Source organism: Lemur catta, chromosome 1, assembly GCF_020740605.2.
Source record: "Lemur catta isolate mLemCat1 chromosome 1, mLemCat1.pri, whole genome shotgun sequence".
Lineage (NCBI taxonomy): Eukaryota > Metazoa > Chordata > Mammalia > Primates > Lemuridae > Lemur > Lemur catta.
This window is the reverse complement of record NC_059128.1, coordinates 115,029,776-115,044,319: the sequence shown is the minus strand read 5'-3', so window position 1 is coordinate 115,044,319 and position 14,544 is coordinate 115,029,776. Positions and strand designations below refer to the sequence as shown.

General features: G+C 54.4%; 1 protein-coding gene across 2 annotated transcripts in view; it reads left to right on the top strand.

Annotated features, from left to right (window-relative positions):
* Positions 1–14,544, top strand: part of BRD4 (bromodomain containing 4) — a 47,526-nt gene that overhangs the window by 19,841 nt on the left and 13,141 nt on the right. For both annotated transcript variants that reach the window (XM_045549499.1, XM_045549507.1), the window contains exons 6-11: positions 403–765; positions 1,562–1,690; positions 7,483–7,692; positions 8,381–8,580; positions 9,048–9,343; positions 10,442–10,552. In XM_045549499.1, coding sequence (XP_045405455.1) covers positions 403–765; positions 1,562–1,690; positions 7,483–7,692; positions 8,381–8,580; positions 9,048–9,343; positions 10,442–10,552 — 1,309 coding nt within the window. The remainder of the gene's footprint in view (positions 1–402; positions 766–1,561; positions 1,691–7,482; positions 7,693–8,380; positions 8,581–9,047; positions 9,344–10,441; positions 10,553–14,544) is intronic.

Below are 14,544 nucleotides of genomic sequence, written 5' to 3'. Positions count from 1 at the left end.
GACCTAAAGATCCCCTAATCATGTCACAGCTCCCCATGGGTCCCTACCCTGTCCCTAATTTAGGCTGTATGTATTTGCAGGTAACCGTCTAAATACTCTTCAAACTGTGTTCCTCTGCCCCATGGGCACTGGGGGGGAGGTCCCTGGTCTTAGGTAGGAAATGGCTTCAGGAGGTTCTGTGGCCTCTGAGTGAGCAGATCCTGCACTCAGTTGTGCACTTTTTCCTGCTGCTGGGAGGTCCTGTCCTAGCTGCAGAGCGGAATGGTGGGATAAGGTCTCCCTGTCCTCAGTCCTGTGTCCCGTGAGTGTTGGGACCCTAGACAGGGCCTGGCTACAGGGGTGACCCTGAGGGGGCAGCTGTGCCACCTCTGACTGTGCCTGTCATGCCTGTGCTCCTGGCAGACAAAGAAGGGGGTGAAGAGGAAAGCAGACACCACCACCCCCACCACCATCGACCCCATTCATGAGCCGCCCTCACTGCCCCCGGAGCCCAAGACCACCAAAGTGGGCCCCCGACGGGAGAGCAGCCGGCCTGTGAAACCCCCAAAGAAGGACGTGCCCGACTCTCAGCAGCACCCAGCACCAGAGAAGAGTAGCAAGGTCTCAGAGCAGCTCAAGTGCTGCAGCGGCATCCTCAAGGAGATGTTTGCCAAGAAGCATGCCGCCTATGCCTGGCCCTTCTACAAGCCTGTGGACGTAGAGGCGCTGGGCCTGCATGACTACTGTGACATCATCAAGCACCCCATGGACATGAGCACAATCAAGGTGAGCATGGAGCTCAGGGCAGGCCCACCCTGGCCTGGGGCTCTTGAACTTGTGTGGCTGTGTAGACCTTTCAGCGCCCTCTGCTGGAGCTGTGGGGACGTGCTCTGAGATAGTGTGCTTGGCCATTTTGGTAGCCCCCTTCCGCTTGTTCTCTGAAAAGCAAGAGGAGCCCTGTGGCCTCAGGGGCCCAGGGCCCTGGATTACTGGCACAGAGGAGATGCTCCATGAGAGTTCAGGGCTTGGTGACTTTGCCGGGCGCTCTGTGCTGGAGAGGACCCTCTGTGTGGAAGGCACGCTATATGTGCTGACTTGTTCACTGTAATGTTTCAAGGCGTTTTTGGTTTTGTTTGTTTTAAGACTTTTTTCCATTTTTCTCCTTCTGGCAGTGGAGTAAGTCTGCCCAAATATGGGACAGGCATAGTAGGGGACAGGGCTTTGTCCCTTTGACCAGCATCCTTTACTGTGTCAGCTTTATGCCAAATTAGAACTGGGCCCAGCCCTCCTTTCTTCCCTCCTTCGGTTCTGGCTTAAGCTCTGCCGCCTCTGTGGAGTCTGTGTTTGCCTGCCCTTCAGGCAGGCAGGGGATCCTGGTGGGTGAGCTTGGGATGCAGGGAGGGAAGTTCCCAGCCCTGAGACTTGCTGTTGAGTGTCTCCTTGTCCGCCTGATGCTGAGAACTGGGGTATGGCCTGTCCCCCCACTAGGGTCTGGATCAAACCGAGAGAGCCACTGAGAAGCCTCACCTCCCTGTTGGAACATGGACAGTCATGGCTAACAGGGACCTATCTTGTTTTCCAGTCTAAACTGGAGGCCCGTGAGTACCGCGATGCTCAGGAATTTGGTGCTGATGTCCGATTGATGTTCTCCAACTGCTATAAGTACAACCCTCCCGACCATGAGGTGGTGGCCATGGCCCGCAAGCTCCAGGTGAGGCTTCAGGGAGGGCGTGGTCACCTGCAGCAGAGCAGGCTGAGGTCCTGGTGGGACCAGACCTCTATGGGCTTTGGCAGATTGTATTTCTTTCGTGTTCCTTAGGATGATGCCATGTTGCTTTGGAAAAGTGCACTCAGCTCAGGCTGATGCATGTGCTTTCAGTTGAGATTATTTAATTATTATTAAAGCAGGGTGGCTGGTGATGTTTTGGCATGTCCCACCGAAAGCCCCTCCCCACCCTCCACCCACATGGCAGGGCGGGGTTTGGCCAGAAGAGCATGTGTGTGCTGTGCATGGGGTCAATCTCCTCAAAAACAGACCTGTCTCAGGTTGGCAGGGGACACTCTTGCCTGTAGTAGACCGTTGTCACAGTTACAAGCTGAAGTAACTGCTTGATTGTGGCTATTTCTTCACCAGAGCCTTGAAACCTTTTGTTTTGCCTTCTAGCTGCAGACTGGCCATTTCCCTGTGACCCCGATTCCTTAATGGGTGGTGTTCGTGGGCCCTTTCCCTCAAGTTGAAAGTCCCAGGTGGTGCACACTGCAGAGTGCACATGTGAGCAGGGAAGGGGGGAACAGATTGCAGAATACCTGTGTAAACTAACTGCACTTTTCTTTGTTTTAAAAAAAGGAAGAATACACACCCAAGATTAAATAGTGATTACTTTTGGTTAATAAGATTGGGTTAAAAATTTTGGAGAATAAAGTCAATATTTAGTACTTCCATAATCTTTTTTAGTTCTTTCAAATTATACATGCACAATCATAAAAATTGCCAACCTTTTCTCCCCAAGGCCATGGGTTGCTTCTGCCCATGGGGTCAGAGAAGGCCATGTGGCTGGGCTACGTGCTGTTGTGAAGTGTCATTGTGTGCTTTGAGCGGCTTCTGTCTGTGAAGTGCTTCCAAGGCAGAAGTGATGGCTTGTGGGGCCATTGCTGTGCTAGGCAGAGGTCTGCCTGCCTCCCTCCAAGGTCTGCTAGTTCCATGAGTTCTCCCAGACTCACCACTGTAACACCCCTACCTCGTCTACTGCCTAAGGCACTGCCTCCCCTGTTCTAAGTTAGGGGCTTCCTTTGGTTCAGAGGACATGTCCTGACTCTCTTGATGTAGAAGAAAATCACTTCCCTTGGGATGTTGGTTAGGCTCATTCTTACTAGTATGGACCTGGCTCTTGTTATTTAAATGCATGCTTGGACTTGAAGGTTTTTATTTCTACTGGTCATTTCTTAGTTTTATTTTCTCTGACTCTGGAGGTGGGGGTTTGCTCTCTCTACAATTTGGTATTGTGTGTGTACTTTACGAAGACAGCTGCCCCTTCACTGTTTATGTTTTGTATTTCCCACTCTTGAAGTTGAGGCTTTTTAAATTTTAATGCAGTTTTTGCACAGGGCCATGTGGTGGCAGTGGTACCTTCAGATTTGTGCCTTAGGCTCCTCCATCCTTCCCACTTTCTTGAGAAGATGGGGGTAGCTTTGCCCACACTGCCCAGATTGATACCTGTACCCTTTATTTGCCCTCATGCAAACAGCTAAACCAAAGCACATTATCTGCCAGCACCAAAGATTGCTATTTTGAGCTACTTTATTAAAAAAAAAAAAAAAAGAAAGAGAAAACATCTCTAATGTATTCTAGGTCTCTCTTCCTAATTTTTGTGTCTCTATTTTCCTGTCCCATACTGACATCCTGGAGCCAACTCCTTTTCACAAATCTCTGCTTTTCCAATAAAAATTTGTTTTTGTTTTCTTTCTCTTTTTTGGCATTTTTCTACGTCTGGGAGTAGAGTGAGTCTGCCCAGACATGGAGTTCACCTGTAACATGCAAGGCCACTGAGATGTCTGCCACACAGCAGCCTTTTTAACAGAAGGGGTTTTTTGGGTTTTTGTGTGTGTGTGTGGTTTTTTTTTTTTTTTTGAGACAGAGTCTCGCTCTCTTGCCTGGGCTAGAGTGCCGTGGCATCAGCCTAGCTCGCAGCAACCTCAAACTCCTGGGCTCAAGCAATCTTTCTGCCTCAGCCTCCCGAGTAACTGGAACTACAGGCATGTGCCACCATGCCTGACTAATTTTTTCTATATATATTTTTAGTTGTCCATATAATTTCATTCTATTTTTAGCAGAGACGGGGGTCTCGGTCTTGCTCAGGCTGGTCTCGAACTCCTGAGCTCAATCCACCCGCCTTGGCTTCCCAGAGTGCTAGGATTACAGGCGTGAGCCGACAGAAGGGTTTCTTCCTGAACACTGACTCTGGATACTGGGCCGAGTAGACTGGGCTTTGCCCTACAGGAGGGGAGAGGGGTGCCTCTGCCCCCAGCCTGCTTTGCCTGCTCCAGGGCAGGTCACCTCTTCACACCAGTGGATGGATGGGGGTGTCTCTTTGGCAACAGAGTCAACGTGGAGCTGTTCCTGGGCAGGCTTCTTTCCTGGCGAGCAGTTTTGTTTGTGGCATTTGAGGCTTGTTTTTCTCCTTTTTCTGTGAGTTCTTCTATATTGGCATGGTTTAGAGAGCTAGATTCTTCATCATAAGCAGGGAGGAACAAAGCCCCAGCCCTCATTCACCTCTTTAAGAGGTTCTGGGACCTGCTTAATTAGATCTCTTAATTAGGCTGTGCTCAAGTTGTAGGATTTATCTGGAAAGCTGCATGGAAAGTATCCACTTGATTTTCCTCTTCCAGCTTCTAAATTCTAGCTATGGCCACAAAGACGACCAGGTGCCTCAGGAGTCAGGGTTTCCTTAGGAGGCCAAGGCTGGCTTGGGCTGAAGGGCTCAGCCTGCTGGTGGCAGCCCCCTTCACTATCTGCTCTGTTACGAAGTGAAGAGTATTTAGGAAGTTGGGTAGTGATTATGACCCATGTGACTACCAGAGTTTTATTTCAAGAAAAAAGTGGCATATTCAAGGATGTGTATAATTGTTTTTACAGCAGAGAAAAGTAAACTGAAAAGTATATTGGTATCTCTGCGTTAGATCCCAGAGGCAGGAAGCTTTTGAGGTAGGGGTGTGTATATCATGTCTTGCCCTCACAGGCATGTCCCCAGCAGCTGATGGGCCTCCCACTGCATGCGGCCTCCCAGCACCTGAGCACGTTTATTTCATTAAAGGGGGAGGCTTCCCCCATGGATGTGATGTAACCTAGGGTAGGTGACCCTGCTCACCATTCAAGCAAGAACAGATACTTGTCTGAAACCAGTGGGATGTGTTGGAAGTGATGCAATGCTGAGTGGGGAGCTGGGCTCCCTTTTCCCTGATGAGTTCTGGCTTTTGGGGTCTGCTGCTCCTCACCATCACTGCCCTCCCTCAGGAGACAGGTGCATCTTGTTGCGTTTCACTGTCCTCATGGCACCCCCTGACTACATTCTTGCCCCTCTGTCCTTTCCCTTCTTGGTGCCATCCTTCCTGGTCTCTGCAGCAACGTTTGTCTTCTGGCACTTGGCGTGGTGTCCACCTTTTGTGCTTAGGTTTCAGCATCCCTTTCCAGTCTCTGGTTCATCCTGACCCCATACTGTCTCCACCTTAGCACTGAGCACATTTACCACTGTTCATGTACTTGCCGGGCTTTCTGTTTCCCATAGACTGTGAGCTCCTGGAGGGCGGGGAGTTCATCATTCCTGTTGACCACAAAACTGGTGCTTGGGGCAGACATGTGACTGTTGGAGCCACCCAGCAAGGTTTTCCTGCAGCAGCCCTGGGCCCGTAGACACGAGTGTCCCGAGATACCCCCTATTTGGGCGAGAGCAGGGTTCTCGCGTCCTACAGACAGGAGGGTGATGGGCTCATATAGCTGGACACCAGCAGCTCCAGCCCTGCTGATGCTGGTTTCTCATCCCCCTGGCATCTTGTCTTGTACTCTATGCTATTTGGTTTTTGGGCCTCAGGAAGGCCAGGGCCACGAGCACCCAGGGAATAGGAGGGCTCAGAGCAAGTGCCACCTGCCCCAACTCCCCATTTCCACAACAGCCACAATCTAGAAGGGGAAGTGGGGATGCCTTCATAGTAAGGGCGGTGCTGCCTCCAAGCTGGACAAGGGGACTGGGGGGACCAGGCTCACAGACAAAGTGACCTGAAGCAGCTCCCACTTGATAAAGGGCCTTCCCTTTCACCTGGGAAGGAGAGGTGGTCACCTCCCTTCATGATGTCCTGTCACTCTGAGGCACATTCGCTTCTCTAACCTGCTGCCCCTTGGAGTCAGTCAGGGCCCTGAGCCTACCCACTCCCATGGCCCTGCAGGTGGGGAGGGGCACTGCTCTCTTGGCACATGGCCAGGTGCCGCAGCGCTGGGGTCTTGCCCGCTTGCCTCACTGGGGGCTTCTGCTCTGGTGTGAAGCTTCTGCCTTTTCCTGCCTGGGCCCCCTCTCCCTGGCGGGCAGGGTGGTGATAGTCTCTAGTGGTCCCCTCCCATGTATTTTCTTCCTCCCCTCAGACCTGCTCAAGGATTTATTTCTGAAGAGATAAGAAAGTTATTGCCCTTCCAGTACTTGGTGGTCAGCAAAACTATTTAACAGAATGTAGGCAGGTGCCTTGCTGGAGGGGAGGACGCTACACCACTGGGTGGTCTGGAGGGGAGGGGAGCAACACCACGGCTATGTGGGATGCCTGCTGCAGAGGGCACCCTCTCTGCCTGCTGCTAGGACAGGAAACCTCAGGGCTTGTCTGCTGGGCCATCAGGAAGGGCTTCTAGGGCTGTTCCGTTGAGTGCACCCCGGGTTGAAACAGCAGTCTTGGTTCTTGAACCCATGTGATGCTCTCTGAAGTATCAACACACACTTGGGGGAAGAGTCCTTTCATTTAATCAGTTGCCACATTGATCAGTTTATTCCAGGCTTAGAGTACGTCCCAGAATCCTGCTAGGAAGCCAGCCCTGTCCTCTCAGTCATCACAGGCTTGATCACGGCTTGATCACTTTTGTCCCCAGAGTAGGACAGGACTTTGCAGCTGGTGGGCAATCCATAGCCAGACCCTGTGTGTCCAGACAGGGCTGCTGTCACTGAGCTCAGTGACCCCACATGGTTCCATTGGGTTTCTGGGTGTTAGAGTTGAAGGGTCTCAGTCTCCTGGAGTGAGAGCCCGTGGCCTCTGCTTAGATTGCTTACACCTCACAAGGTGGCAGCCTCCCTTGCCTGCCTTCAGCGCCCCCACACCTCCTGTGCTTGCCCTGCATGCCCTAGAGACACTTCAGCCAGCCACTTGGCACTGCTTGGTTAGGTGTTCCGTGGGTGATTTGAGGAGTGGGAAGGCAGACTCAGACACGTGCCCACTGCTGCGGGGCCTGGCCCCTGAGTGGTTGTGTGCTCTGTGCCAGGTATACTCCTACCTTGGGGCCTTTGCGTGTGCTATTCCCTCTGCCTGGAAGGCTCTCTAAAACCAGAGACCCTACCCACTCCCGCTGGAGTGCCAACCAAAGGCAGGCAGAGCCTCCTGCCTGGGAGTCATGGACCTGGCAGGCGCCTTAAGGGACTGTTTTCTAGGGGTTGGCCTTGGCCTGCCTTCTGTGGCCTGGGTCACATGTCCTTACATGGGCTGTGTTCCCCAAGGGGTGAGTGTCCAGCCACCTCAGGACCACCTTGCTCTTCAAAGTGAGAGTTGAGAGAAGAGTAGTGAAAGAGTTGTTAGAGGGCCTCAGCCAGCCCGTTGACCCTGTGTTAGTGGCAGAGAGAGGGTCACCGTGCTTCAAGCCCTCTTCACTCTCTGATTGCTTCCTGTTGAGTTGGCCCCAGCAGCTAGTGAGGCCAAGGTGATCCTGGGTCACGGCCTGGGCACCTAGCAGCCCTCACGGGCATGGCTTTCCCTTCCCAGGATGTTTTCGAAATGCGTTTTGCCAAGATGCCTGACGAGCCTGAGGAGCCAGTAGTGGCTGTGTCCTCCCCGGCAGTGCCCCCTCCCACCAAGGTTGTGGCCCCACCCTCATCCAGCGACAGCAGCAGCGATAGCTCCTCGGACAGCGACAGTTCCACAGACGACTCCGAGGAGGAGCGAGCCCAGCGGCTGGCTGAGCTCCAGGAGCAGGTGAGGGCACCCCTGACTCTATTCTTGGCCCCTGGAATCCATGGGCCAGGGCAGTCTTCCCAGAGCATTCCAAGGGATGTTCTTGGCTCTGAGGTCCCACGGATGCAGAATTGCCACTGATCACCTTGTGGCCTCTTCTCCTCTGCTAGGTCAAGTGCATGTTGATCATACGCATATGTATACTATATGTGTTGAGGTTGGGGGATGCTTGGCTGTTTTATGGGTAGAGTTGAGACTTCTGGATCCTTCCAATGTCTGGAAGGAGGAGGTTGAGCTGGGATGCCTGTCTCTCCTGGGCCTGCCTAGTTGTTTCTCTCCCTGCAAGCCAGTGACGAAGCCTTAGTGCCCAGTGTGTCTATATGTTTTGCCCAGCCTCTTAGGGACCCTCCTCCTGGGACCAGGGTGGCCACGGGGCTTAGCGTTTGTCGGCTTGAGCAACTCCTCTGGCACGGAGCACACCGGCAATCCTTGGGGTTCAGGGAATAGATAGGCGTGGGCACTTGGGGAATGTGGTTACTGTGGTGGGTCACAGAGCCGAGGGCCAGCCCTCCGTCTGCCTCCCCCATGCCCGCACCCTGATGCTTGGGGCTTCATGCCATACCATGTGGTTGAGAGCAGATGCCTGGGCCTCGTGTGATGGTAAGGAGGTCTCAGCCCTGGGTGTGTGTCTTGCCTGTCTGGTCTACAGCTCAAAGCCGTGCACGAGCAGCTCGCAGCCCTCTCGCAGCCCCAGCAGAACAAACCAAAGAAAAAGGAGAAAGACAAGAAGGAAAAGAAAAAAGAAAAGCACAAAAAGAAAGAGGAAGTAGAAGAGAATAAGAAAAGCAAAGCCAAGGAACTTCCTCCCAAAAAGACAAAGAAAAATAACAGCAACAACAGCAATGTGAGGTCTGTGCCCCCCAAGAATGCCCTGGGTGGGGACCCTTCTTCCAGGGGCAGCTTTGAGGCCATTCGGGCCCTCTGGCCCATTCTGCCCACATGGTAGAGGGGCTCACCCTCTGCAGCATCAGCTAGCCCAACGGGGCTGGCAGCACTCAAGTGCAGGACTTAGCTGCGTGCTCTCTGCGCTGTTCTGTGGGGGTGAGGCCTTTGGAGCTCAGCGCCTTGATGAAGGAGGATAGCGCAGTGCAGACGCAGGCTCGGGGCCCCACAGCACAGCTCCACCTCCAGCAGCTCCTGGGGTCATAGTTTGTTTTCACTCTCCACTGGGTGCTCCCAAGGGTCGAGTTGCCCATGTCCCGTTTGCTGTGAAGGCCAGCAGGTGGGGTGTGGGAAGCCCCCCACTCATAGAGGAATGAGTGCCCAGCTTCCTCAGGGGACCCACTCTTGACAGTGTCTGCATCGTCCCTTCGTAGCAAGAAGGAGCCAGCACCTATGAAGAACAAGCCCCCTCCTGCATACGAATCGGAGGAGGAGGACAAGTGCAAGCCCATGTCGTACGAGGAGAAGCGGCAGCTCAGCCTGGACATCAACAAGCTCCCTGGCGAGAAGCTGGGCCGCGTAGTGCACATCATCCAGTCTCGGGAGCCCTCACTCAAGAACTCCAACCCTGACGAGATCGAGATCGATTTTGAGACCCTGAAGCCATCCACGCTGCGGGAGCTGGAGCGCTATGTCACCTCTTGTTTGCGGAAGAAAAGGAAACCTCAAGGTGCACTTGGGCCCTGTGGGCTTGGGGGTCCTTCCCACGGGTACCCTCAGTTAACTCTTCCTTCTTCATTCAGCCCTTTCCCTCTGCGGGCTTTTGTTCTAATTATAAAATCTGTGTCCTTGACATAGAAACCTCTGGAAGGTCACACTCAGCCCTGGGCTATCAAGTGCCTTTCCAGACCCCTCTGGCTGGTGGCTGTCTGAATTCACCCAAACCTCGGTGTCTTGACCCTTGCTTTAAGCAGCAGCTGCTTTCATTCCAGCTGACTGGTGCTGAATTTGCCCTGAAAACCACCTCCCGCCTCTGTGGGGCATGGTCTGTGGCATGTGGCCATGAGAAAACCCCAAGAAAAGGCATGTCTGCAGTGCCTTAGAGGCCTGTGTGCCGATGCAGTGGCTTAGGACTGAGTCAGCTTCTGTTCTTTTCTAGCAAGGACAGCTTGGCGTGGCGCCCTTTCTGGGGACACTCTTCCAAGCATCTCTTTCGTGTTATATATGCCCCATCTTGGCTCACAGCTTTCCCTTTGGGACTATGGGACTTAGGATCTGTGTCAGGATATTCCACACGGCCTTTGATCCCAGCTCAGACTGGCCTCTGGGGTCCTTGGGCCTCTCCCTCAGGTATACCACATGATGACATTCAGGCACTGGGCAGCCATGCCGGGAGAGCCCTGGGGCTCTCTCCTTGTCCTGCTCTGTGTCTGGGTGTCATGTTCCCTTTGGGTCCTCTTCACTCCCTCCCAGAAACGTAACTGAGAAAACCCAAGCCCAGCAGTAACTGTGTTAGGAAATTACTCCTTGCCTGGTCTCTGGATCCTTGATAAACCCCCCAAAAGATATTCTGAGAGATTGGAGGGCCTTGAATTTCCAACAAAAGCCAAGTCTTTGGCTGGTGTGTAGCAGGCTACCAGTGGGAACCAGGGGGCCACTCAGGTCCTGGGATGATGGCAGCTGGTGGTTAGGAGCAGCCCTCATCAGCTCACGGGGCACAGGCTTCCCACTGGTCCTTCGTCCCAGTGGGTGGGTTGTGCCTGTGGCTACAGCATCCTTTCCTGGATCAGGGCCCTGCCTGACGCGCTTCCTGTTGCTTGGATTGCAGCTGAGAAAGTTGATGTGATTGCTGGCTCCTCTAAGATGAAGGGCTTCTCGTCCTCGGAGTCGGAGAGCTCCAGTGAGTCCAGCTCCTCTGACAGCGAAGACTCCGAAACAGGTTAGGTGACTCGTGTATTAAGCATCTTGTCGAATTCCACGCACCTGTGCCTGGCACCACCTCGGTCCTGTGCCCTTGCTGCTAGAGAGCCCAGAGACGGTAGTCATGAGAACTTGCTGGGCCCTTCTGCCTGTCCATCTGCCATGTTAACTTTCTCCCTGGGGGTGGTGGGAAGCCCTGTTCCCTGTGCAGCAGTGTCCATTCTCTCCACATGGACCTCACACTGTGCCTGCTCAGGCTTGGACTGGGGGCACTAGTGGCCAAGGACGTTGGCATTGCAGAGCCCAAGGTGGGGGTGGGGACTGGGCTATGAGGATTGTGGGTGTGGGGTCCAGATGGTGCCATTGACCTTGCAGTGACCCCACCCAGCCTTCTGCCCCAGAGGAGACTCTGCCGTCCCTACCCTTGCATCACAGTCATGCAGCGTGGCTGTTCCAGGGGAGGTGCTTTACTGGGCTCTGGCAGGTGTGGAGCCACCTTCAGCTGGCAGACGGCACAGCCAGTCTGCTCTCAGCCGGCGTCACCAGGGCTCTGAACGCTGCCTGCTCTGCCCCAGAGTGTGAACACTGCTGTTGGCTGTTCCCGACTTCGCTTTAACTCTGCACGCACCTGGACATGTGTGTCCTGCACTTCTAACAGCCCCCCTTCTCTCTGTGGGCCTGCACGTCTGCCCCCTGGCGTCCCCTCAGAACCCACCTTCTGAGCAGCAGCTTCATCCCTCAGAGTAGGAGGTGGGAGCAGGTGGTGGAGCTGGGGGGTGGGAGGAGCTGCTTTCCTCCAGATGTGCACTTCCCTCATTATTCTCAGGGGAGCAGATGCTCAGACTGGCCTGGAGGGGAGGATAGGGAAGGAGCCGTGGTGCCCAGGAGGCCTGGCGACCAGTGCGTGCTGTGAGGCGCAGCTGACAGTCTGTGTCTAGGGTGAGCAGAGTTGCCACTGGGCAGGTGCAGCTCCATCAGCTGAGCCAGTGTGCTGCTGCCCACCGAGAGCCAGCCTCAGGGTCTCAGGCATACTCCCCCTGGCAGGCGGGGGTGTGCAGATCACAGTGGGACATGTGTTTGGCCAGCAAACATTCCTCATGTGCTCTTCCATGGACTTTATTCCACCTCCGGAATTTTATTCTAACTGGAAATAAGTGCTAACCCCCACGCAACCAGTGCATGTAAATAACACTTTGTGCCAAGGAAGGTTGAGGATCCCTCACGGCATCTGGGAAGAGCCACCTTACTCCGAGGTGCATGTGGGTAGGATGGGTGGGGGCAGGAGTGCCTCTGGGCCTTGGACAGCCGAATGCCTTCTGCTTCCCAAGTGAGTGAGGGGGTCTCACCTTGGGTTTGGCTGAGGGATTCTTCAGGACTCCAAATGCCCTGGACTGCTTCAGTTTTGATGGGCCCAAATGAGATGAAATCCCTTAAGCCACATTCTGTATCTCTACCATGATCATGTGCAGAAAATGCCCTGGGCAGCTCCGCTGGGCCATTGGCGCTCGACACCATCCTTTACCCTTTCCTCTCTCTTTAACCCACCCCACGTTGCTTTCTATGCATCGTCCAGCAGGGGGCGCTGCACCCCAGGGCTGCCCAGAAAGGGTTCCTCCTCTCAGCAGGGTGAATGGCCACATTCTTGGGTCCAATTAGCATTCCTGGTAGCCAGTGACTTTTCACTTTCAGCCAAGCCTCAGGATTTTTGCGTCTCCTGCGTTTTTTCTAGCAGACTGCTGCTACCCGGGGCTTCACAGCCTTTTCATCTAAGGATCCTAGTGATCAAAAGAAAACCTCAAAAGCTGAAATTAGCTGTGAGGGGACTACTTTGTCCCTGGCCCCCATGTCCCTCTTCCGGGCTCTTCTGCTTTACATGGGAATACTCCTGGCTTCCTGAGTGACTGCCCTGCACCACTCCCGCTGCTGCCTGCTGTGGGGGTGGCCATGACGGCATTTCCAGCAGCTCTGTGTTGCTGCTGAGATTTTTTTTGCTTTTTCACCCCCCCCCCCCCCGCCAACCCCCTAAAGAAAGTGGGAAGATTGTGCAACAAGTAATCTGAGAGTCCTGGGAACAGCTGTTCTGGCGGGAAGGAGGATGAGATTTACAGTCTTGGAGCCCACTTGGCTCCCAGGCTCCCAGCTCTGGCAGTAAAGCCCTGGCCGTGCTGGGCTGCCTCAGCTTTGGCGTCTTCCTCTTCCCAGGCTCCCTCCCCACCTTGGGTTTGCCTGGCTCCCTTTTGTCTTCACCCATCAAACAGGAGCTTTTCCTTTTCCTTCTGTGTGCACTGGATGAGCTCTGTCTGGGCTGGCAGGGTACTTCTGCTCTCAGGAGGGGCCCACTGTGAGGGTTTTGTGCAGCAGATCCCTAAGCGGGAACCCACACCCAGCAAATACAGCCTTCTGCCACCGCGTCACACATACTCTTCCTGGCAGGGGTTGGGGGCAGCTGCTCTCCTGGGTCCAGGAAGCCAGACAGCCCCAATGTCTGTGGCCAGTTACAGGCAGCTCTGCCTTGGTGGAGTAGGGCAGGATGGAAGTGGGTATTGAAGGTATTTCTCTTTGGTCTTTTGGGGCTTAATTGTTTTGCCCTCCTTGTTCTTGTGTTTCCATTTGGATTGGAGCCGAAATTCCTGAAAGGGCCTATTTTTGTCACTTGTACTAAGGGTCAGTTCTGCTGACTCGGCCCTGAGACGTGAATCACCAAAAGAAACCGAACAGAGGCACCAGATTGGGGTGGGGGCGGGGGTGGTACACGGACCCCTCCTGGCAGCTGTCTATAGGCAAGGATGCTGTGGACTAATGGGGTGTGGGGCTGGTCCTCTGGGGCCAGGCTGCAGTTCAGGGAGGCGATGCACAGACAGATAGGAGGTGGGCAGGAGGCTGCTTTCACAGCTTCGTCCCAGGCCCCCCTATATTCCCCTGCCTCCTGTCCCAGCAGCATGCGGTGCCAGGGGCCAGCCCTAGCACTTTCTCTGAACCCAGCTGTTACTAGTAGGGTTGTGGTCTTCCATTGAGCTGCAATGCCAGCTGAAGCCTGGAGCTGCCTGGGGGTTCAGTATTGGGGCAGGCGGAGGTGGGGCACAAATGCCACCGTCCCCCCACCCCAGGGAATCTACAGACCTGGGCTGGGCTGGGTAGGCTGAAGGAGGGAGGCGTGGTTCTCTCCGTCCCACTGCTTCCCAGGTGGGCTGTGGGCAGAACTGAAGTTTTGCTGTCACCAGTGCTGGGGTTGGGTCTGCCTGGATGTGGGGCAGGGCATGTCCTAGGACTCTTCCCTCTGGCTTGCACTCGTCATGTTGCTGATGTCGGCTCTTCCTAAATGCTATCCACAGGTATTTGTGGGCAGGGGTGACCCCACAGCTTGTGTCCTTCTCAGGAGCGCACTCTACCCCTAGATCCCTGGGCTGGAACAGTGCCAGGAGGTATGGGGAGACCCTCTCCAACTTTGGCCTGGTCTTCTAGTTGCAGCAGGAGCACAGCCCAGCTATTTTAGTCTCCTGGTTTCCTTTTCTCAGGATTGGAGCGAGTGGGTGTTTCTTAATAGCTCCAGGGGAAAAAAGAATGCTTGATGTTTTGGAAAGATTTGAGCCTGGAAGTGTAGACAGAGGCCATGGGGTGTTCTTACCACACAGCCAGCCACGGCTTCCTGACTCCCAGGGTCTTTGAGGAACTCATTCCCAGTCACATCTCAGAGCCTGCTGCTTGCCTGTTCCAAGAGTGTGGTGCTTGCCTTGGGGAAGGGGTCAGGCCCCTGGAGTGGGTGGGAGTAGAAAAAGACCTGGAAAGTGGAGCTGTAGCCAGTATGTCTGCACAGCCAGGTGACATCCCACACACACCCTCTAGAAGTTGCAGCTGGAGGGATTCTGGGGCTCATGGGTGCGTGAGGGGGCGAGCCTTATGGAATGTGGCTGGGAGTGATAGGCCACTGGTGGGCGGGTTTTTCCCATGCGCACACTTGGGGGCCAGGGAGGGATAGTGTGTCAGTTGCATCCATGACTCCGGCAGAGGCAT